This window comes from Tympanuchus pallidicinctus, unplaced genomic scaffold, assembly GCF_026119805.1.
Source record: "Tympanuchus pallidicinctus isolate F22 unplaced genomic scaffold, pur_lepc_1.0 scaffold22, whole genome shotgun sequence".
Lineage (NCBI taxonomy): Eukaryota > Metazoa > Chordata > Aves > Galliformes > Phasianidae > Tympanuchus > Tympanuchus pallidicinctus.
In genome coordinates, this window is record NW_026294739.1 from 24,702,758 (window position 1) to 24,723,366 (window position 20,609).

The 20,609-nt window shown below is 51.8% G+C and overlaps 2 protein-coding genes across 3 annotated transcripts in view; both read left to right on the forward strand.

Annotated features, from left to right (window-relative positions):
- The window catches only part of GALNS (galactosamine (N-acetyl)-6-sulfatase), a 43,081-nt gene extending 31,295 nt beyond the window's left edge, over window positions 1–11,786 (forward strand). Inside the window, exons 13-14 of one of the 2 annotated variants that reach the window (XM_052686251.1) lie at window positions 8,170–8,287; window positions 10,616–11,786. In XM_052686251.1, coding sequence (XP_052542211.1) covers window positions 8,170–8,287; window positions 10,616–10,702 — 205 coding nt within the window. In that variant the 3' untranslated portion in view covers window positions 10,703–11,786. Of the gene's footprint in view, window positions 1–8,169; window positions 8,288–9,287; window positions 9,653–10,615 lie in introns of those variants that run through there. The other variant, XM_052686250.1, reaches the window with a different exon arrangement.
- A 5,668-nt stretch (window positions 11,787–17,454) lies between these two features.
- Window positions 17,455–20,229, forward strand: APRT (adenine phosphoribosyltransferase). Its single transcript, XM_052686273.1, has 5 exons — window positions 17,455–17,590; window positions 18,165–18,268; window positions 19,049–19,182; window positions 19,301–19,379; window positions 19,635–20,229. Exons 1-5 carry the CDS (start codon window positions 17,511–17,513, stop codon window positions 19,775–19,777), a joined length of 540 nt encoding a protein of 179 aa, XP_052542233.1. The 5' UTR covers window positions 17,455–17,510; the 3' UTR covers window positions 19,778–20,229.
- Window positions 20,230–20,609: the final 380 nt, after the last annotated feature.

A 20,609-nucleotide genomic window follows, 5' to 3' on the forward strand; every position in this document is an offset into this window, starting at 1 on the left:
GCTGTTTCTTTGATTGAATTTTATACCAAGACATGATTATGGGAAGCTGCAGCTTTGCTTAATATGCAGACCTTAATAGAAAGCTGCTTCTTCATAAATGACTCTCCTGCAGCACGTTGTGTTGCTGTTGTCTCCTCTCTGGTCGCAGCGGAAAACTCATGGGAAGTGGGTCTCCTATATCCAACGTGGTAATTAAATTATCCTCATTTGTGGAGCTGTTCCTGTTGTGTACTTTTATTTAGCTTAATTATCCCCCTTGGCAGGCAGCCTGCTGGGAGTCCCGACACTAATGTTTCTCAGAAGGGAATCCAGCATTCTCCTCCTAGCACACATCTGTCTGTCTGTGTGCTGGCTGCCTTGTGTCGCCTGTGCTCACAGCCCATGTTGGCCACAGCCCCCGTCCATCCCCAGGCAGCCCTGGAGCAGCAAGGTGGATCACACTTTTTCACCAGCTTGGCTTCTCTTTTTGTTGCCAAAGCCTTTAGGAAATTGCGTTGCCTCCCTGATTTCTTGGTATGTTTCCCTCTTCTGTGTCGTGTACTGTTTTGCCTTGTTGAAACCACACCTGGTTTTAATAGGTTTTCTGCTCTTCTGTAGTCTACGGAGGAGCATCGTGGCACACTGATATCCCGTGTTTCTCTTTGTTTGCTTTAGTGACATTTAAAATTATTTTTTCCTTATTTTAGTTCAACCCTTTCCTCTCCCCCCCAAAAAAAGATGCTGTAGTCACGTGTTGTGTGTCTTGATTTGCATTACTTGGGCATAGTGGCACGTGCAGAACCACATGCAAAGAGGTTTCGTGGCTTCATTTGAAGGGCAGGCATCACACACCTCCAGAGAGATTTACAGTTTATATATTTGGGCCCTTCAGAGCCAAAGTGTCCTGGAAATCAGTCAGATCAGGCAGCTGAGGCAACGCTCCTGGCTTGCAGAGTGCTTATATTCAGGCAGTCTCATCTGAATTGTCTGTGAATGTTTGTGAGAGTGCTGCTTGAGATGGAGACTTTTTCAAGGCTTTGCTTTCAGTTCATCTCAGAACATAGAAATTGGCTTTTTGTGTCATTCTTGGAGACCTGGCTGCTACAGGGATCACCAAAGGTAGAAGTCCTTCAAGATCTGGAGAGAGCATGTGAAGTTTTCAGTTCCCTGGGCTTTGCGAAGTCCTTCCTCTCCCTGACACAGCTTGCTGCACTTCCCAAAGCCTGCCTGGAAGCATCATCAGCAAAAGCTTGTCTCAGGAGCTCTTCTCGTGCAGTGGGAAAACTGGTCAGGCCATTACAGGCCTGTCGTCACGCTGAGGACACGTCTGGCAGTTCTGAGCCCTATGGCACTCTGCACTTAGGTTCCCCTGCACGTGAGGCTGGGTGTGCATCCTCCTGCATGTCTGACTCTAGGAGCAGACCCTCGTAACAGGGCAGTGGCTGTTCCTTCCTGCAGTTGCCCCTCTGTTTTGGGCTGGATCGCCTCCAGCACTTTGTCTTCTGCCAGGGGATGTAGCTGTGTTTGCCCCTATTGCCTTGGAAGGTAACTGCTGATGTTTGTCCAGCTTGCAACTTCAGCCCAGCAGCCTCACTGACTTTCCACGTTGTTAGCTGGAACTCACAGCAATGCCAGATGCACGTTGTGAGTCCTGCCTGAGCTTGCCCCACTGATGCCATTTTTACATCAGCGCATCAGCAGGTGGGATGGAGCACAATCCCTGTCCTGTGGCTGACCTTCAGCATTGCCATCAGGTACATTCACTGCCAGCCTTTGATCCCTCTTCTGAGAAAAGAGAAGACTCAGCTGGGAGCTGTGGGGCTCTGGTCCTGGAATAGAGAGGAGCTTGGCACCACAGGAGGTGCTCCAGGTCTGTCTGGCAGCGGGATGAGGTACTGATAAGGCAGCGTTGGCATCTGGAGAGGTGCTTGTAATAAGAACACCTGCAAGGCAAGGTACGTGTGGGCAGTGCATTTCAGAGGAGTGTGGTTCCTGGTAAATAATATTTCCTTTGCTTGCCAGAAATGGCAACGTAACTGTATGTATATAAGCAGTAGTTACCTCGTTATCTAGCCTTTGTGTAGAGAGAAATGAACATCCCGTGTCTTTGGTCATTTGAGAGATTGAGCAGATCTGTGTAGGCTGCCAGATAGAAGATGCTTTTGGCTTGTTTGTTTCTTAAGCTCTCAGGCTTTAAATGTAGATTGTGTGTTAAGCAGCACACAAAGCAGAAGCGTTTCTGTGGGTCTGAGCAGTATTTTGTTTCCTCCCTCGATGCACCAACTGATTTTTGGGGCTTTGGGTTTTCTTGGTTGGTTGATTTTGTTTCCCATAAAAACACTCAAACTGCAGAGTGCCTCGGTTACCAAATTTATCAAAATGCAGAAGTAGAAGATCTGATAGGTCATCTTCCTTACTGAAGTCTGTTGTGTTCAGGGTATTGTGTGTCCCCTAAGTCCCACGCATGGAACTCGTTTCTCCACTCAGCCTATATTTGACAAATTCAGTTAAATTATCTGTTGGTATCTCCCCAGCCAGCTGTCAGCTTTACCACCTAAGTTAGAGGTTGTATTTTACTGAAGTACTTCATGCCAGTCAGGAAGAGCACGAGCAGCAATACATAACTGGCACAGCTTAAAATACAGCTAACAAACCAGGCAGTGCAAAGTGAAGGAGATGGAGCAGCTTGGGTAAGGCTCCAAAGCTGCAGAAAGAGTTCATAGCAAAAATCCTCTGAAATTCTGTTTGCACCAGAGGTAGAAAGCCTTGATAGCAATTAAGTACAGCTCACGTTCTGTTGGTACTCGGGGCTGGTAACGACCTGCTCTGAGCTATTAGCTCCGTTCAGAACTGAGTTTGCTTCAATTGGAATGACAGAACACCTACATTTTACTTAGGGCAATGGATTTGACTATTATGGAAGAAAAAGTGGAAGTGATAAGATGTGGTTGATGAACGTAATGATTTTTAGAACACATTAATTAACAAGAGAGCTCACAAATGCCTGTTCTGAGCAGATGGAAAATCCTGGAAATTATCAGAGAGGTAATTGCACTGGTTATGGAAGCAGCAAAGAAGGGAAGAAGCTCCTGGAGGGAAGCTAGAGGGGAAAAGATGTGATAGGAAGGCTGCCAGTCTCACCTTAGTGATCAGGGCAGAAACCTCTGTGCTGAGAAAAGAGAGAAGGTGCAAAACAGAGGGGAAGATGTGGATAACAAAGAGCCAGAACTTTGCCCAGGGGAGGTGCTGACTCCTCGCCTGCTTGGTTTAAAAAAAAATAAATAAATAAAAGGAAATGGCAACAGCTGCATTGCAGGGTGAATTGACTGCTGCCACAGGAGAGGTGGCTCTGAGGAAAGCCACAGCTATGGAAACCATGGAGGAATAAGGATGGAGGCAAACTCATCTCGATCGGTTGCTGCTCAGTCCTGGCTTAGGGCTCTGCGCTGTGGCGTCTGATATCGACCTGTAACTTGTGCTTAATTGCAGCAGACCTGCAGCCTACAGGTAGTTTGCTGAGTTACTGCCTGGACTGGAGGGGTGCTGTGCTAGAGGGAATATTGGAAGAGCCACATGAGCCTGTTTCAAAATGCAAAATGCTGTTTGAAGCCACGAAGGTGAGGGGCGTCACACCTGCTGGGGTGCTTACATCTGGGTCTGGTGGATGCCTTACAGTAGGGATTACCCTGTGCTTTCTGTTTGGCTCCTTTTTTGTTTGGCCCTGTGAACCTCTCAGTGTTGCTGTGTTTCAGAAGCAGAGCTCCATAACCCTTTGTCTGTAACGTGCAGGCTGTTAAATTACAGAGAAACTTGGTGGTAGAAAAAAAGAACAGAGGAAGGCTGAGTAATAAGACAAGATGGGAAACCACATTGCAGAGCAGCCTAATAGCACTGATAACAGATAAAATCACAGTACCTGAATCTAGGTGTATTTCACAATTGAAAATAATGTTGTTGGTTTTGTTTTTTTAATGAAAATAATTTCGGAGGAGGAGGAAGTAAAATACACAAATCATTAGCCAAGTCCTGCGCTCTCCCCTCCGAAAGCTGCCCTTGAAAGCCCACTGTCATGTTCCTATGAAATGCACTGTGCAGCAGCCATTGGGTCACGTTCCTTTGAACAGTGCCATGGTTCTGTCACTCTCAGGATAGAGGTACGTGGCTGTGCCTGCATACGAATCATCAGGAAGAAGGAGAAATTAACACATCAAGATCTGGATCTGGAAAAAAAAAATAGGCTGAAAAGTGTTCTTTCCTGTGGCTTTGATGCATTTGACAGTGTATTGTGTATTTATGACAGTGTATTTATTGTGTATTTATGACAGTGTGTTTATTGTGTATTTATGACAGTGTATTTATTGTGGCAGAGCATCCCCTTTCCTCTCCCTTGCAGGTTGGGATGGTGGCAGAGCTGAAGGCGAGGGACTGAGCTCTAATACCAAAGGCAGCGTGTCAGCAAACCCTCCTCCTTCCAACCTGAATTTCACCGTAGGGCACGGTGGGGTTAATAGCAGAGCAGGTTACACTCGGAGCTGTTTGGAGAGGGAGGAGATGGGAACAGATTGCCAAGGCACAATTACACTAAATGAACTAAGCACAGACCACACCTGTGCCTGGGACCCTGCGCTCGCAATCCAGCCCTGATTGGCTCTCCAGAGACTTCCCGGAGGTAAAGTGTCAATTAGTGTAATGACCCTGGACTTTGTCCACTCCGTTCGCTCATTCTGAGCGTGGAATAATTTCATGTGCGCTGGGGGATCTCTTTTAGCAAACTCCTCACAACACCACCTGCTCACCCTCGCCGCCGCGCTCTCATTCTTCCAGTACTATTCCCAGCTCTCCTTCTGCAGGATTGTTGAGCTGGAATACAAAATGCAGCGTGCCCTGGAGGCAGCGAGATCTGCAGCCTTGCTCAGACAACAATACCCAAACACCTGTACAGATATTATCTCGTTTTGTTGTGGAGCATGTAGCAAGCCCTGCTTTTGCAGTCCAGACCTGTATATGCACTCGAGGAAAGGAGGGGACTGTGGATCCTGAATAGGAGAGACTCCCAGCTCCATTAGCTGATTACCATGAAGCAATTATCCTCATCTAACATGCAGATTACAGGCGCTCCTCTCTAGCAGATTTTGTCACAAAATGCACTTCGTTCATAGGGCTGCAGAGTTTGCTGTAGGCAGACGGGGGGTACTTGACAAAGCACTGCATGGATGTTGGATCTTGTGACGTGTTATGGAGCTGCAGAGCTCGGTCTGAGCAAGACCTCAGCTCCTCACACCAAGCGTTGTATTCCAGCAGGGACAATCAGCCCCAGCCTTGCTGTGCTTTGTGCTGACAGCAGTTTTGCTGTGCGTGTGCCCAGCCTGCTGTCCTGCAGGCGCTGCAGCCTCGCGCCGTGCTGGGGACCTGCCGTACCTCCAGCTGGGCAGCACAGCTCTGTGTTCAACCGAGCCACCTCGTCACCTCTCTGGTGATCTTCCAGCACTGAGTGACACCTTCCAGCACTTGGGGTCTGTCACTGCCACGTCCTTCAGCACTGGGAAGGCAGCTGCGATCGGATATGTTTTAAGCCAGTATCAACAGGTTTAGCCAGCTTAAGAGCATGTTAAACCCCACTGAGGGGAGGTTTATAGGTTAGCAGTGCAACTCCAAGCATAATCTATATGTGTTCTTTAGCTTTAGCAAGCTTTGTGCTTCTGTGAGAAGTGCAAGACTTTTCTGTGTGCCAAGGGAAGTCATTCAGCCAATGCTAAAGGCTCAAATATCCTAACGTTGTAGGAGCTGCAGGGGAGAACAGTTGAAAACCACCAGCATCTGAGGTTAGGCCAAGATTTCCTGTCCCTGCTGAGCAAGCTGAAACAGCCAGGAGTGTCCTGAGCACAGGAATTAAAGCAAGAAGATGGTTTAAATGATGCAAACCTACTTTGTTACCCTGCAGTATTCACGTGTCTAAGGCTGCTAATGAATAACGATGCCATGGATAAAAGCAGTATTTAAGATGATAGCAGAAGGATTTATTTTTTTTTTCCTTGGGACAGGACTGGCATATTTGGAGCAAAAAGCAGCAGTTATGACAACATATTGTTTATCTTTCATCCCAACCACAGCTGTGTTTTCCAGTGGTCTGTCCAGATTATAGCTAATTTGGAATCGTGCGTACGGAAAGCCGCTTCGGTGGATGAAATTGGGCTCTTTAGCACTTAAACATTTGTAAAGGCATAAAGAGCTTAATGAGATAGCAGCAACATTTTGTCTTACAGGTCTGCTTCCTCGAGATCTGGAATGCTGGGGAGATGACACAGGGGTGTGATGGCCATAAACACGTTAGGAGGGCAGCAGCAGAAGGCATTAAGCGATTAGCTATCAGAACGGCCCGGGGACCCACCCGTGCTTTAGGAGCTCTCCCTGGCCACACGTGGCTCTGCTGCTTTGTCTCTCTCTGTGCAGGCTCTCCTGCATTAGCTGTCCTCTGCATGTGGGCACGAGTCAGCATGAAACGCTCTTGGCCTCTTTTAAAAACCTGCTGTGATATTTCCAGGCTCGCTGCTGCGCCGACAGCCTTCTGTGTTTGAAACCCAACCGGAGGACTCACGGATGAAATCTGGCTGAGCTGAAAGGCCGTTGTGCCACCGGGATGCAATGCTCACCAAGCAGGAGTGTCCTCAGTGAGGGTGAAGCCACAGGGGGTGGCTGGTGGCATCCAGCCCTCTGCTCGCAGCAGTCCTTGGGGCTGCTTGAGAGCTATGAGGGATGCGTGCACAGGGCAGCGTGCGAATTTGGGGGCCTCACCATTTCCACGTGCAGAGCCGTACGGCCAGGATACAGCTAGCAGGGCGTGAGAGCAACAGATTAGTTTGCTTGAGCTTGTCATTTCAAATTCCCTTCCGCTTCTCTATCAGCAGCGCTCAGGCCCATCCCCACAATCAGCTTCTCTCTGGACAGCTGCCGAGATGCGATATTTATAGGGTTTACTGGAAACTGTTGGCACATTGCTGGGCTTTGAAATGTGATTGTTTTTCAAAGTAGGAAATTAGCCGGAGTGTGGGGCTGTGGCCAGCTTGGACTGCGAGCAAAGGGAGCCCGAGGTCAGCAGCAGGCAGCGTTGTTTCTCTTTTATCTTCAGAGCCAATTTGCCGCTCTCTGTTTTTTAAGTGACTCTTAAGGTGATGGACAAAATGAGATCATTGGGTGGTCATCCTCCACGTCAGAAATACTTGAAGTAGATTCTGAACCACTTCAACAAGTACCTACTGGAGTAACAGTTGGGTAAGAATCTGGTGATTTATAGCATCGTACGAGGGCTTGGAGCCTGATGGATGGCTCCCAGCTTGCAATAATGAAGCTGTAATGTTGCAAAATGAAGGAGGTATTCTTGTCTTGGACCAGTCACTCCTATTCTTCTCCATCTTCCTGTTTGCATATTAGTTCATTTTACTTAGCGATCGTGAAGAGTTTTTCTGGCCAACAGTTGGTTGCATTTGAAACCCTTAGCTGGAGAATGCTCTTGAAAACAAAGTACTGACATTGCTGTCACTTCCCTTCAGTGAATGCCTCCACGTGATGCACGTTCTGCAGAAAAGCTCTCAGAAGAGTGGAGGATGGGAGCACTGGGAACTGGGTGACCTCACATGCGACACACTGGAAGGACAGCCTTAGCAGACTTGTTTATGTGTCGTGTACCTGGCAAGGTGTCTGTCCTGTACTCTGGTCTCCCTAGATAACCACTTAAAGCACCGGCGGACAACCCCAGAGCACCTTTCCTTTGCTAATGACATCCCCCTGGGAGCCAACGCAAGCTGGCAGCATCTCTTGTCCAGCATGTGAGGCACTGGGGCTGCTGGAAGCAGCAGCTGTTCGTGCTGCAGCCCTGTGCTGAGCTGCTCTGCTGGGAGCCATGTGCTGCTGTGCTGGGGAGCACACAGGGCTGTCTGCTGTCCCTGCCCCCCAGGCTGGGAATCAGGCCTGCAGCCTCGTGCCCAGCCAGGATGGATTCTTTCAGCCCAGCTCCTTTAGTTCCCGATGGAGCTGCGGGTGTGCAGTGCTGGCTGCCTGTTTACGTTGCTCTTCTTCGCTGCAGCCCAGAATATGTCTTCTGGCATAGCTTGGTGATGCTTTAACAGTGCTGTGTGTCAAACCTGCTGTATTCAGGAAGCCCCACTAACTTCTGAATTTTTTTTCACGTTCTAGTTTTGCTAGTGATGAATACCAAGGAGTTATGAGGAGGATATCTGCTGTGGTGCAGCAGCACAAGGAGACCATGGTGCCAGGAGTGCCACAGCTCAACGTGTGCGACAAGGCTGTCATGGTGAGCAGTTAAAACATTTACAATTCCTTTGCTTAAAGTACATTTTGTCAAGGCTTAAAAATGTCACTGAATGCTGGGAAAGGATGGGGAGGAAGGGAGGGCTGTTTGTTACCTGTGGGATGCAGCTGCACAGCACAGCTCGTATGGAGCCAGTTGGGTTATGTGTGCAAAGCCTGCCAGCACGCTGTGATACACTGTGACTTCCTCCCTCAGAGACACCAAGGTGTCTGTAACTGTAGATGCTTCTCCTTTCAATCCACTCTGCAGTTCTCAAAAGCCCTCTGTGTTTTGGGAGGTGGGACTGAGACAGTGGGGATCTTGTCAGATACTCAGATCACTGAGCATCTTTGGTGCTGTGTGGTCTCCTATCCTGGTACACACCTGTGCCTGTCTCTTCCAAAGTCCTTCTGCTCTGAAGCAGGCCAAACTGGTTTCCAGTTCTGTTTGGAATTGCATGTTGGAAAGTTACAGTTTGGCTTTCCTTCCAAATGCTGCTTGGCCTGTTGTGAACCTGAGAAATAAACGGGATGGTTCTTAGGAGATAAGGTTGTCAGATGACAAGAGTTTGTGTAATTTAAGGGGATGTGTCTGTATAGACTGACACAAAACAGCAACAGCCAAAGTCTTCCTGACACTGAGGTAACCTTATGAAGCATACCTTGACTGCTGCTTAGGCTCTGTCTCCAGCCAGCCAGAGCAGTGCAGAACATGGAGCTGCCTCTGTCTCCTTGATAAGAAAGCAGAGATCTTTTTTAGCAGTTGCTACCTTTTATTTTTGGATGTCAAGCAGGAAAACCATTTGAAGGACCATTGTTTCTGCATTGTTCTCTTTCATTATTCAACCTTGCCTTTAGTAAACCCTGTTCTGTGCTCCTCTGGGCTCAGGCACTCTCCCCAGCGTCTGGCTGCTCCCAGAGCCCTTCCCTGGAAAGAGTTTTCTTCTGTGCTTCCAGCTCCAAAACTGGTTCATAATAACGTGCAGTCGTGGTGCTGTTTGCAGCTGCCCTGGTGCAATGTGTGCAGGTGCTGCAGGAGCAGCAATGCTGTTTGTCAGCACACGGTGCCTTTGGGTTGCAAGGTGGAACAAGTGCTGGACTGGAGGTCCCATACTTCACTCCATACCCCAGCCCTCTCTCTGGGTCTGTGCTGCCTGAATATTTTCTTTGTTTCTTTGGATCTCTGGTTCCTCCACGGAGCGATCAAGCAGCTGAAATTTCCCACGGTGCGTTTTAAAATTGAGAAATGGACTTAGAAAAGGCATTAATTGTTTGCAAACGATCTGGAGCCCTTCGTGCTGCCGTTTCACCAAGCTCAGCTCTGTGTTCTGCTCCCGACCTGCAGAGATAGCTGGTGTCTCACTGCCATCTGTTGTCAGCTGCATGGAATAGAAACCTGCTCCGGTATCTTTGATGGGGTTCAGCTTCTGTTTACCTCCACAGGAACTTCATCAGTTTAATGACTTGAAAAACTTAATGACACAAAAGGCAGTAGGTCAGAGCTGAGCTGAGCGTTAACGGGCGACAGCGAGGATCTCCCATGGGTGGACTTGGAGAGTCAGGGAAAGAACACACAAGATTTCTCAGGGCAGAGATCTGCCATTCACGTTGGCACAGACCCAAATGTTAAATGATACCAAAAAAAAACCCCTAAAATTGAAAGAACTCTGTCATCCAAACTCCTTCCTCTGTTAATCCCTTTGGAAGCTGAGGTCTGCAGTGGGATTCCTTTCTGATGCTGCTTCTCTGTTGTGTGCGTGCTGGAGAAAAGTAGTTCAAGAAGCATGAAAACAAGGGAGGAGAACAGTTTTGCTCTGCATGCATTGGTGTAGTTGGCTCATAAATGCCTCCCAGTCCACTGTTCATGAATTTATCCATCAGAATGCTCGTTTAAAACACAGACATTTTTCTCTCTCACACCCTCAGCCTTCAAACAGGGGTGCTTTTTACTTGCTTCCTTAATAAAGCACATGGGAATTGTAGTGCTGGGGGTCTGAGCTCCTTTCTGGATCGTAGGAGAACTGGGAATTCACCAACAGCTTGTGATCTGTGTGCTCCAAACTGCTGCAGGGAAGGGAAGAAGTCACTACGAGTCCCACCAGGTTGCAGGAGAGACCACCGTATTCCAACAGAGGCAATCATCTGATGCATAAGGATCTGTAGTCTTCCCTAAAGCCTTTTTGAATAGGATTTGACCTTGGAAAATGGATGATCCCAGCTGCAAGAGTTCTGTTTTTCAGAAGGGGTCCATTAGGATGCAAGGCTCAGCAGATACTTTGCGTGAACGTCTAACTTCATTTCTTTTCTGTGCATTTTGTTTGTTTTTTAACAGAATTGGTCTCCCCCAGGCTGTGAGAAGCTAGGGAAGTGCCTCAAACCACCCAAGTCTGATCCAAAGAAGTGCTTTTGGCCTCACTGATCTTTCCTGCAGCCTTCAGGAGCTGCCCCAAAAGCCTTCCAGCCGCCTGGACGCAGAGTTTACAATGCATCTCTCCTCACGTTGGCACTCCTGTTTACCCAGGAAGGGTGTGATGTCTGTGTGATATCATCATTTGCTCTTCCAAAAGGGACGGTGTTTATATTGCTGGTGCTCAGGGTTTAGCCTGGCCTCATCTGTTGGTTTCATCGTTTCCGTAAATGGTAAATTTTCAGTGAGGACTGTTTTAACTGTGAAAGATCTTTGGACAACCCCAGCTCTGCCGTGAGCTCAGAAGCACCACGGCGGCACCTTTCCTCTGGCTTCTTCCAGCTGACCTCCGGAGTCACTGCATCGTGTGGATGCCCCAGCAGCAGCCATAGGAGACTGCTCAGGAAACCTACAGCCCTGCCCAAGCTGCCCTTGTTTTCTTTGCATGTAACTTGTTGTTCTAACATTTCATTTCCATTGTGAACTCTTTGGACACCGGCTTGTTTTTGCCTGTTCTTCCTAAGCTTGCAAGCACTGGGTGCAGCCGTACGGCCCACGCTGCTGCTGTGCATGCCTGAGTGCAAACAAGAGCTGCATTCTCTTCTCAACTAGGGGTCAGCACAGGCAGGATGCCCTGCATGTTTTCTTTCTGGGGCTGCAAAACGCTCAGCAGGTCACACTGTGAAGAAATTTGCAGGTAGGGTTCCTGTAAGTATCGCCTCATTGGTGGCGTGCAGAGCGTTCTGGGGAGCTGGGGCTCTGTGTTTCATGTGTGGGATCATCTTCATTTCCAAAAATCTCGATCCAAATATGGTGTAAGTCACTCTTTCAGTCTCGTGACCTGGGCCCAGCCAACTGCAGGCTCAGAAATGCCCGTTTGCATCACACGTTAACTCTTGACCCTGTTTCCAGCGTGTGCTCTCCGAGGAATTCTCCTTGTGCAAACTCTCCCCCAGCCTGGGTGCAGCACTTCTCTAAACAGAGTTCATGGTAAATGCAGATTCTTCGCATAATTTCACATTGTAAATTGCTCACCCCGTTTCGGGTCTGTTTCTCACCCCCCTCACTGTTGCTAATAAACGTCTGTCGAACAGAACCTAGCAGGGTTGTTGTGGAGCTGTAAGGGAATAGTTGGAAGCAATGTAAGCTTGCTGTCTGCACACTGACGGGTCTGCTTCCACCCCTCCCCTGTTTGCTACTGGACACGTGCCTTCTCCACAAGGCATTTTGCTGCCCTGAGAAGGATCAAGGTACTCCGTAGGGCTGCTTCCTTCCCAGGCAAAGCTGAAGCTGGCTTGAGACATGCTGACAGCTTCTGTGTTAACCGCTCTGCCTCCTGCAGACCTCTCAACTTGTTCTCCTTGCCCACGCCATAATCCCAAACGCTCTCATCCCCCCAGTTCCTATGTTTTCATCTCCACAGTAATTCCTAGCACCCATCTCCCGAAGCTGGATAATCCTCTAAGGTTGTAATGAGCACAGTGCTCCAACCAACGCCAGACCCTCAGCACCTCCCTGCCCGCAGGCTGTGTGCCATCCCAGCCCCTACCTGCCCTCACCAAGAGCCAGAGGCATTCCCAGCCCAACGCTCCATTCTTACCACAAATAAAGATACCACCAGACGAGGGAGTCCGGCACCACGGCCGCCTGCACGCCGCTGTCAGCTCTCCAGCAGCTGTGAGCGTCTGCTGCAAACTGCAGCAGCTTCATCTCTGCGCGCTGCCTGTGAGCAGATCCCAGGGCTGCAGCTCTGCTGGGTGCTCCCCCAGACACCCTGCCCAGTTCTCAGCCTTTGCACCGTGCTCATGGTAAGCGTGCCACGTGCTGGGAGCCACGCGCCCTGCCTGCTGCTTCATTCTCGTCTCTCTTGCAGCTTGCAGTTTTGAAGACAGTGCTTTTTTCCTCCTCTGCATTACTTGCTTGGGCACGGCAGCCCGCGCTCAGTGTTTGGTTACTCAGCACACAAAAGTCTCCGTCCTTTACTGAAATAGTCCCTTGGTGCATAGATACTGGATGTAAACTTTGCACTACAAAGCTGGCTGCTGGAAATGACTTGAAGTTTGTTTACTTAATTGCTTTGTGTTTGGTAGCTAGAAAAGATCAAGCTTCGTAGAAAGAAGCGACTGCTTTAAATAAGAACAGTCGTTCTACAGCTGGACAGCCGGGCAGCACTTCAAATCAGTGCCTTTCCCAAAGATGTACAGATTTCAATATTGAAGTGAAATGAGGAGCCGAGGAAAAGAAACAAACGGATTTATCAGTGAGGAGTCGGAGGGTTTGTCTGCACACACCTGTGCACAGCTGGCACCTCGGTTCGGGGCACTCACAGCTCTGCCTCCTGGATCACGGCAGCTGGCCGAGCTTAAAAATAACTTGTTTTGTTTTCCTTGCATTATTTTTAACACGGATCAATTACCCAACCCACACAGCGCTGCCCGGCGCGCTTTGGAGGCAGGGGTGGGAGTGAGCTGAGCGCACAGCCGTGGCACCAACCCCGCCAGCCTGCAGCCTGCGGGCCGCCCTGGTGCCCCTCATCGTTACCCCGAGCTCTGATCCACGCGACGGCTGCCTGCTGTGGGGCTCCTGGCTTTGCAGGGGCTGTGTGTGCCATAGCTGAGAGCCAGGCCCCTTTCCTGCTGGGATTTAGTGACCCGCAGCAGGGCTGCTCCCCTGGTGGCTTCCTTCCTCAGGCCGCGAGCTGAAGGAGAGCTGGTGTCGTTCTAAGGCTGCTGCTGTGCCACGTTCCTGTCTTTAAATACGTCTCCTAAATGCTGAAAGCTTCATATCTGCTTGGGCTGAGAGTCCGAGGAATTCCTGCCTTTAATTTCCAATTAGCTGAGCCTCTTGAGTCGCCCTCCTCTGCCCCAGAGGCTCTGTTATCGTCCCACCCTCCGTGCAGAGAAGCTTCTGAGATGGATGTCAGTAATAAAGTCCTGCTGCATTTACGGTCCGCAGCTACAAAAATGGAGCCTGGCTTTAAAAGCCTGCAGTGACAAATGGATTGTTTCGGTGGCAAATTAAGTCTCCGTGGACCAACAATTTGGGGAGCAGAACGCTGGGATTGGAATGCAGAAGATCAATTCCAAACACTTAGAGCCAAGGTTAATGCCCTGCAAACAGAACGGAGTGCAGTGATGGCAGATAACGTGCCTCCGTGTGTCAATTGCCAAGCAGAGGAGCGCCGTGTTAGGAGCAAAAATGGGAAAGTTTGGAGCAGAACACGAGGGAAAGAGCACGGATTTGCTGTTCTGTGCTGTTTGGGACTGAGCTTTCATGCCAGCGCTGAGGGTGACAGTGTGCTTTTACTCAAGGCACTGGAGCTGACCCTGCTGAGAAGGGAGATGCTGAACTGGGGGCACCTGTGTGGTTCTGCAAGAAAGCAAAGCAGCCCAGATGAACATCTGAAGGCCTGAGAAGACTTGCACCAAGGAGATCTTTGCAGGCACAGCATGAAGTCATTGCAGAAGAAAGACCTTCTTAAGGTGAGCGTGGGTTCAGGTGGGGATTTGGGGTTGGAAACCAGTGTTGGAAACCCCAAGGAGCACTCAGACAGCTGGCTGAGCAGGGATCCTGCGGCCGTCCTCAGCCTGGGGAGCCTGTAGGCTGCGTGCACTGAGTGATTGACTGCTTGTTCCATAGCCAAGTAACTGTTTTGCAGTTCAAATGGCTCCTTTTCCACTTTTCTGAGCAGTTTTAACACTTGGGAATGCGCTGCTGCTGTTGTTTTCTGGTTCTGTTTGATGCTTTCCATTTGCTATCAGAGAGCAGCACAGCGGTGTCTCTCCAATCAAACTCATAGCTTTTAAGTGCGGCTGTGAGGGAAGAACTGAAATTTCATCTGAGGTTCCTTCTTTTTGTTGGAAAACATCTCCTTTAGACACAAAACAGACCCCATGTCTTGGTTTTCTTTATATCCTGTGCCTCCACTTGGAGTTTTGCTGTTGCTCGAAGTCCAGTCTGAATTATATAAACACTAAATAAAGGTTCAGCCCGAGCCAAAAGCCTGTGGTCTCTTAGAAGAGCAGAAACCTCTGCCATCCAACTTACTGGGAACCAGCCTGGCAGCTGGCACACAGTTCTCTGCCTTTTTCTCTCCCAGGGCCACTTCACACCCTGCTGGGTGTGAGGATACAGAGGATACAGAGATCCCCCCCCAGAAGGAAGAGGGGCAGAAAAACCCATCGGCCGCTTTGCCAGCAGCAAGGAAGGCGTGCCAAATGCATGAGCTCTGGCTCCAAATCCCCCTCCTGCTTTGGCAGGGGGAAGGAAGGAGCTCTGTGTCCCCTCCAAGGGCCTGAGCTGGACTCAGCTGTGAGCAGGAAGCTCAGCAGGCAGCGCAGAGCGTGGCCCCTTACCCCCATTAGATGGGACACAGCGAGTTTGCTGCTCACAGCACCAATCCAGAGCCTGGGGAGCTGGCTGGGGAGCTGCATTCCTCCGCTGTTGAAATAAGATATTGCACATTTGTGGGGTTGTTTTTTGGGGTTTGTTTTTTTTTTTTGGTTGTTGTTTTTTATATATATTATCATTATTTAAAACTGCTTTAAAGTGCGTGCGTTTCCAAAGCTGAAATTGAAACGAAGCGTTCCGGAGGATTTGGATGGAAATTTGAGTTCTCGTTTCCCCTTGTGGGGTATGTTGAAATTTGGGGCATTTTGTTCCACTTCACGCTGAAGTTTTAACATCCTGAACGGAACAGAAACTTCCACGCTCAGCACAGCTCTTCTAATTGCCCCGTGAAGCTGATTAGAGTCAGCTCCGAAGCCTCCATCCAAACAGTTGCTGTGTTCTAACAACATCTCTCACATCGGGATCTTAAAGCGCTCATCCACGCTTGGGAAAGAGGGGCAAAGGTGTTCTCCCCCTCCTGCAGTGCCATCCAGGGAGGCAGATGTGGGGCTGCAGCCCTCCCCGGTCCGACAGCTCCCCATGATGCGATATTCCAGAGCTGAAGCCCTTTGACATCACCGTTGGAAATTGGTCCTAGGAAAGTTCTTTTCGGATGGAAACTGCGGTAGGAGTCAGCCCTGTTGTTTGAAAAGTTGAACAATTACAGGGAAACTCGTTTACTTCTGGATGTTAAAATCGGTCAGTGCAGCCCTCCGAAATGAGGGATTGATTAACGAGGTGCAGCGCTGACAGAAAGCCTGGAGAAATGTTCTTAAACCCGAGCTGGCACGTTGCGTCATTTCTGGCAGCTGGAGGCTTGGTGTAGCCTTCCGTAGCATCGGTGCAAGGCCTGGGAACCTCGTGTAGCTGCTGGAAAACACTGCTGTCCTATGGGCTGTCACTGCAAAACCAGGTGAGGTGGAACCTGCAGCGTGTGGTGGGCTGGCACCAGGCAGGGCTGCCTGGCCATGGCACCGCGGGCAGGGGGAGGGCAGGGTCCCTTCCCATCGCCCGCTTATTTCCATGGGTAGGCAGAGCAATTCCATCGCTTCCATCCAGCAGGAAGAAGAGAGGAGCTGCCGGAACGGCTGACATCTGGGATTGTCGTTGGTGGGATGACAAAAGAGCAAAACCCTTCCAGTTGTTCTGCGGGAGCACGGGTGCAGCGCGGCGCCTGTTCCAGCGCGTGGCCGCGTGCCACAGCTGTGTTTGCTTCGCTGGAACAGCTGTTAGGATTTTTCTGGTGCCAAGGAGATAATCTGACTTCAGGGAAAATGTTACTCTGCGAGGGAACGGCTGTGGAAGGAGGCACGCTGAGCTCCTGTGTGGGCTGCCCTGGCAAAAAAGCCTGGCGAGGAATGGAGCAACCTCTGAGCTGACCTTCAGCTCGCCCCAGCCATCCAGCACACAGGTGCCTTCAACCAGAGGGCCAAAGAGACCCCATGGATGGAGAAGGAGGGAGGTGGAGCAGTGGAGGATTCAGCCTGCAGTCTCCTAGAGGCTGCGCATCGAGAGCTGGAAATGCAACAGCGCGGGGGGTGCGGGATGCGGGCAGAACCCTCACTGTGCAAGAGCCCCATGTGACAGCTGGGAGGTGCAGGGGCAGCTTTGTGTCCGCAGCCAGGCTGCTGCAGTCCCTGTCAGTGGCAGGCACCACGCTCAGCCGGGGTTTTGCATGCTAGAGCTGCCTTTGCTTTCAGTGGGCAGCTGCACCTGGGTGCATTTGGTGCAGATCCAGGTCAGATCTGCTAATGGAAAAGGAGATCTGCGATCATTCGGCAGCGCATCTCCTGCCCGCGATGGATTTTGCATGGGCAAATGGCAATTCCCACAGCAGGAGGTGGAACTGAGGGCTGTGCAGGAGCACCATGACTGCCTCGCCAACCAGAACCGCAGAATGGCCTGGGTTTCAACCCCCCTGCTACGTGCAGGGTCACCAACCAGCAGATCAGGCCGCTGGTGCTCAGCTGGCCCTGGACCCAGGGCGCTCTGCTGCGTCCATCTGCTCTGATCGTAACCCAAACGGCTCTAACAAACGCAAGGAACGATTGCACAGCTTCACAGGACTCAATGAGAGACAGAAAAGCAGGAAATCACGTAGTCCTTACGAGCACGTTATCTGCGCGAGGCACTGGGAGGGGTGAAAGGGGTGGAAACGTCCCCCTGGGCACGGCGCCTCTTTTCCAAGCGGAGCCCCGCGCGCTGCAGGGAGCGCAACCAGAGCAGCGCAGCGAGCGGCCGGGGCATCGCGCCTTGCGGTGCTGGAGCTCCGTGAACCGAAAGCTTCGCGCCCAGGGCTGGGGACGGGACTCCGCAGCTCGGGGCTCCGCGCACGGCAGCAGCGGAGCTCGGCGCAGCCGCGCAGCGCCGCGAAAGCTCCGCCCGCCGGGTGCCGTCCGGCCGCGGTTGCGCAGTCGGAGCGCGGAGCGCCATGAGCGGGGAGCGGCTGCGGGCGGTGCGGGACCGCGTGCGGTCCTTCCCCGACTTCCCCGTGCCTGGAGTGCTGTTTCGGTGCGGGTTTGGAACGGGGGAGATGGGGCCGAGGATGGAGCAGAGGAGCTGGGGGTGGGGATGGGGATGGAAGTGGGGATGGAGCCGAGGAAGTGGGAATGAAGGAGGGGGTGGGAATGGGGCGGGGGAATTAAGGGTGGAGATGGAGGTGGAGGAGGGAGACGGGGACGGGGCAGGGAGCTGCGGTTGGGCGGAGGATGGGGGATGGAGCAGTGGATGGGAATGGGGCTGGGGCAATGGAGATGGAGCTAGGGATGGAGCGGGGGATGGGGAATGGGGATGAGAATGGAACCAAGGGGCAGAGGATGGGAATGAGGCGGGGGACTGGGCTGGAGATGGAGCAGGGGATAGGGTATGGGGGTAGGGATGGGGCCAGGGAGCTGGGAATGAAGCAGGGGGTGGGAATGGAGCTGAGGAATGCAGATGGATTTGGGGATGGGGCAGGGAGCAAGGGATGGAAATGGAGCGGAGATGGAGATGGAGCAGGGGCTCCTCTGGCTGTGCCCCCTGGGTGTAGTAGCAGCATCACCTGCGCCCCTTGGTTGCTTGCTAACTGTTCTCCCTCTGTTTGCAGCGACATCAGCCCCCTGTTGAAGGATCCTGTAGCTTTCAAGGCTTTGATTGATCTTCTGGAAGATCACCTGAGGGCCTCCTTCCCCAAAATCGATGTCATTGCAGGTGGGTGTTCAGCTCCGTGGCTGCTGCAGGGCGCTGTGTGCTCCCAGGTGCTCAGTGTGGGCAGACACCTTGCTAATGGGACAGGAAATACCATAGCCCTTGGACATTATCTGCTGGCCTGCATTGTACAGTCACAGCAGCATGGTGTTGCCCTTAACCCAGAACTGTCCTTTCCTGAAATACTGGTTTGGGATGGGGCGGATGCCAACCGGTGCCAATTTTGTAATTCCATTGTTAAAAAAGAGGCTTTTGGTGAGCACTGCAGCCTGGTGTGCTGTGCCTGGGCAGCCCCGTGGCAGGGAGCCCCTGTTCCAGCATGTTTGTCTTCCCATGCAGCTTTTTTCAAGCCAACTGAAACAGCCATAGCAGTGATAATGCATTTCAGCATTAAAGAGGCTGAGAATGAAAGTGCTGGGAAGGGAACTGCTGGGGCTGGGTGATAGGGTGATCCTGAGCTCAGTCTGGACAAAATCTCCAAGTGCCTGCTGATAACCTGCTGTGCAAAGTCCTCGGCTGCGTGGCCGCAATGATAACTGGGGCTCAGCCGAGCTCAGCTCTGTGAAGGAGAGCTTGAGGGGAAACTCAGAGGGGTTTCTGCTGGGGGGTGGGGGTCACTGATGGGTTGTGGGACACTGCACTGACGTGTTGGGGTGGGCACAGGTATGCATTTAACCCTTGGGCATCGCCGTAAGGGCACGTTGCTCTGGCACTTGGGAGGATGAACACGGGGTGTCGATCCCAAATGGCTTTTCTGAGTGCTCTTGCTGCTTGCCCCCTCAGGTCTGGACTCCCGTGGCTTCCTCATCGGCCCCCCCCTGGCTCAGAGACTGGGAGTTGGCTTCGTGCTGATCCGAAAGAAAGGGAAACTCCCCGGCCCCACTGAGTCCATCTCATACGCCCTGGAGTACGGCAAGGTGATGCCCAGTGGGGGAAGGGGTCAGCAGGCTGTGCTTGGGCTCTGAGGGTTTGCAGGTTAGGAAGCCTTCCTCTGCGAGGCAGGGCTGCAGTGAAGATGCTCTTTCCACCCTGCAGGCTGAACTCGAAATCCAGAGCGATGCCGTGGAAGCAGGACAAAAAGTGGTCGTGGTGGATGACTTGCTTGCAACTGGAGGTGAGAGAAGCGGGTGCTGGGGGGGGAGAGGGAGTCACCCTGGTTTCCTCCACGGGGGAACCTTGAGAACATCGTGTGTGGAAACCACCACCATGTAACATCCTGCAGTGTGCGAGGAGGCAGCAGCAATGGTTGTTGCGTGTCAGTGGCTGTAGCAGCTACACCTCATGCTGTCATGGAGTTCCCTGCTGCGTGCTTTGCTTGCTGCTGCTCCTCGAGCAGGGATCTCTGTGCTGAAGCTCTCTCTGCATGCAGGTACGATGCGTGCAGCCTGCGAGCTGCTGGCAAGGCTGAAGGCTGACATCCTGGAGTGCCTGGTGGTCATTGAGCTGAAGGCCCTGGGGGGAGCAGCCAAGCTGGAGACCGTCCCCTTCCACTCCCTGCTGCAGTACGACTGAGGCTGCTGGCTGCTGCAGCACCTCTGGGGTTGCAGGCGGTGACTCTGGCTTGGTGTCACGATGGGGTGGGCAGGGGGACCTGCTGCACTGACTCCTGCACAAGAAGCTGTGGAAGCTGCAGTGCTGCCGAGGCACAGATCAAAGCATGCTTAGCGCACGGATATTTTGGTTTTGAGTTCACCTCTTTGGGGAGGAGGAGACCACGATGCCCGTTTACAGGTGTCGCGTTCTAGGCTACCAAAGCAGGGCAGGGTGCTCCGCAGGGCCACAGGTCCCTCTGCCTGAGGGAGAGCTCCAAGCGGGTCCTGAGGAGCTCAGATGGGCGCAGTGCTGCTGTGCCTCCTGGTCTGAGCAGGGTTCAGGCCAGCCCTGGGTTATCCCACCTCCCTATCTTAGCAGGGGCTGAACTCACTGGTACAATAAACATGGATTTATTTTTCTATTTTTTCTAACCTGTCTCAGCGCTCTTCTTGCAGCAGCAGGAGCTGTTAATGACCCTCGTGGCAGCGCTGGGGGCTGCAGCCTGAGCCCCCCATTGCCACCCCAAAACCTTCCAGGAGGCAGCGGCGACCACGTCCAGGTATCTCCATCCCACAGGTCGGAGGGGAGCACGTGGGCAGCGTGAATCTCGGTGCTGGAGGAGCACCACAGAGCACAGGGATGGCCTGCCCTGCTCACAGCCCTCGTTGTGCCCACTTCTATCACCGTTCCCTAAAAAGCCACTGCACAGGGAAGCTTCCCCTGGGTGCTGGGATCCCCAGGGCCGAGCACACACACACTTGGCCCCCGCTGTGATGTAGAGAGGGGGAAAAATGAGTTCCACCCCACGGAG

Excerpts from the sequence above, each read along its gene's own strand:
- APRT (XM_052686273.1), top strand. The coding sequence starts at position 17,511 with ATGAGCGGGGAGCGGCTGCGGGCGGTGCGGGACCGCGTGCGGTCCTTC. Across the intron at positions 19,183-19,300 it reads ACGCCCTGGAGTACGGCAAG|GCTGAACTCGAAATCCAGAG; the intron begins GTGATGCCCAGT and ends TCCACCCTGCAG. Across the intron at positions 19,380-19,634 it reads TGACTTGCTTGCAACTGGAG|GTACGATGCGTGCAGCCTGC; the intron begins GTGAGAGAAGCG and ends CTCTGCATGCAG.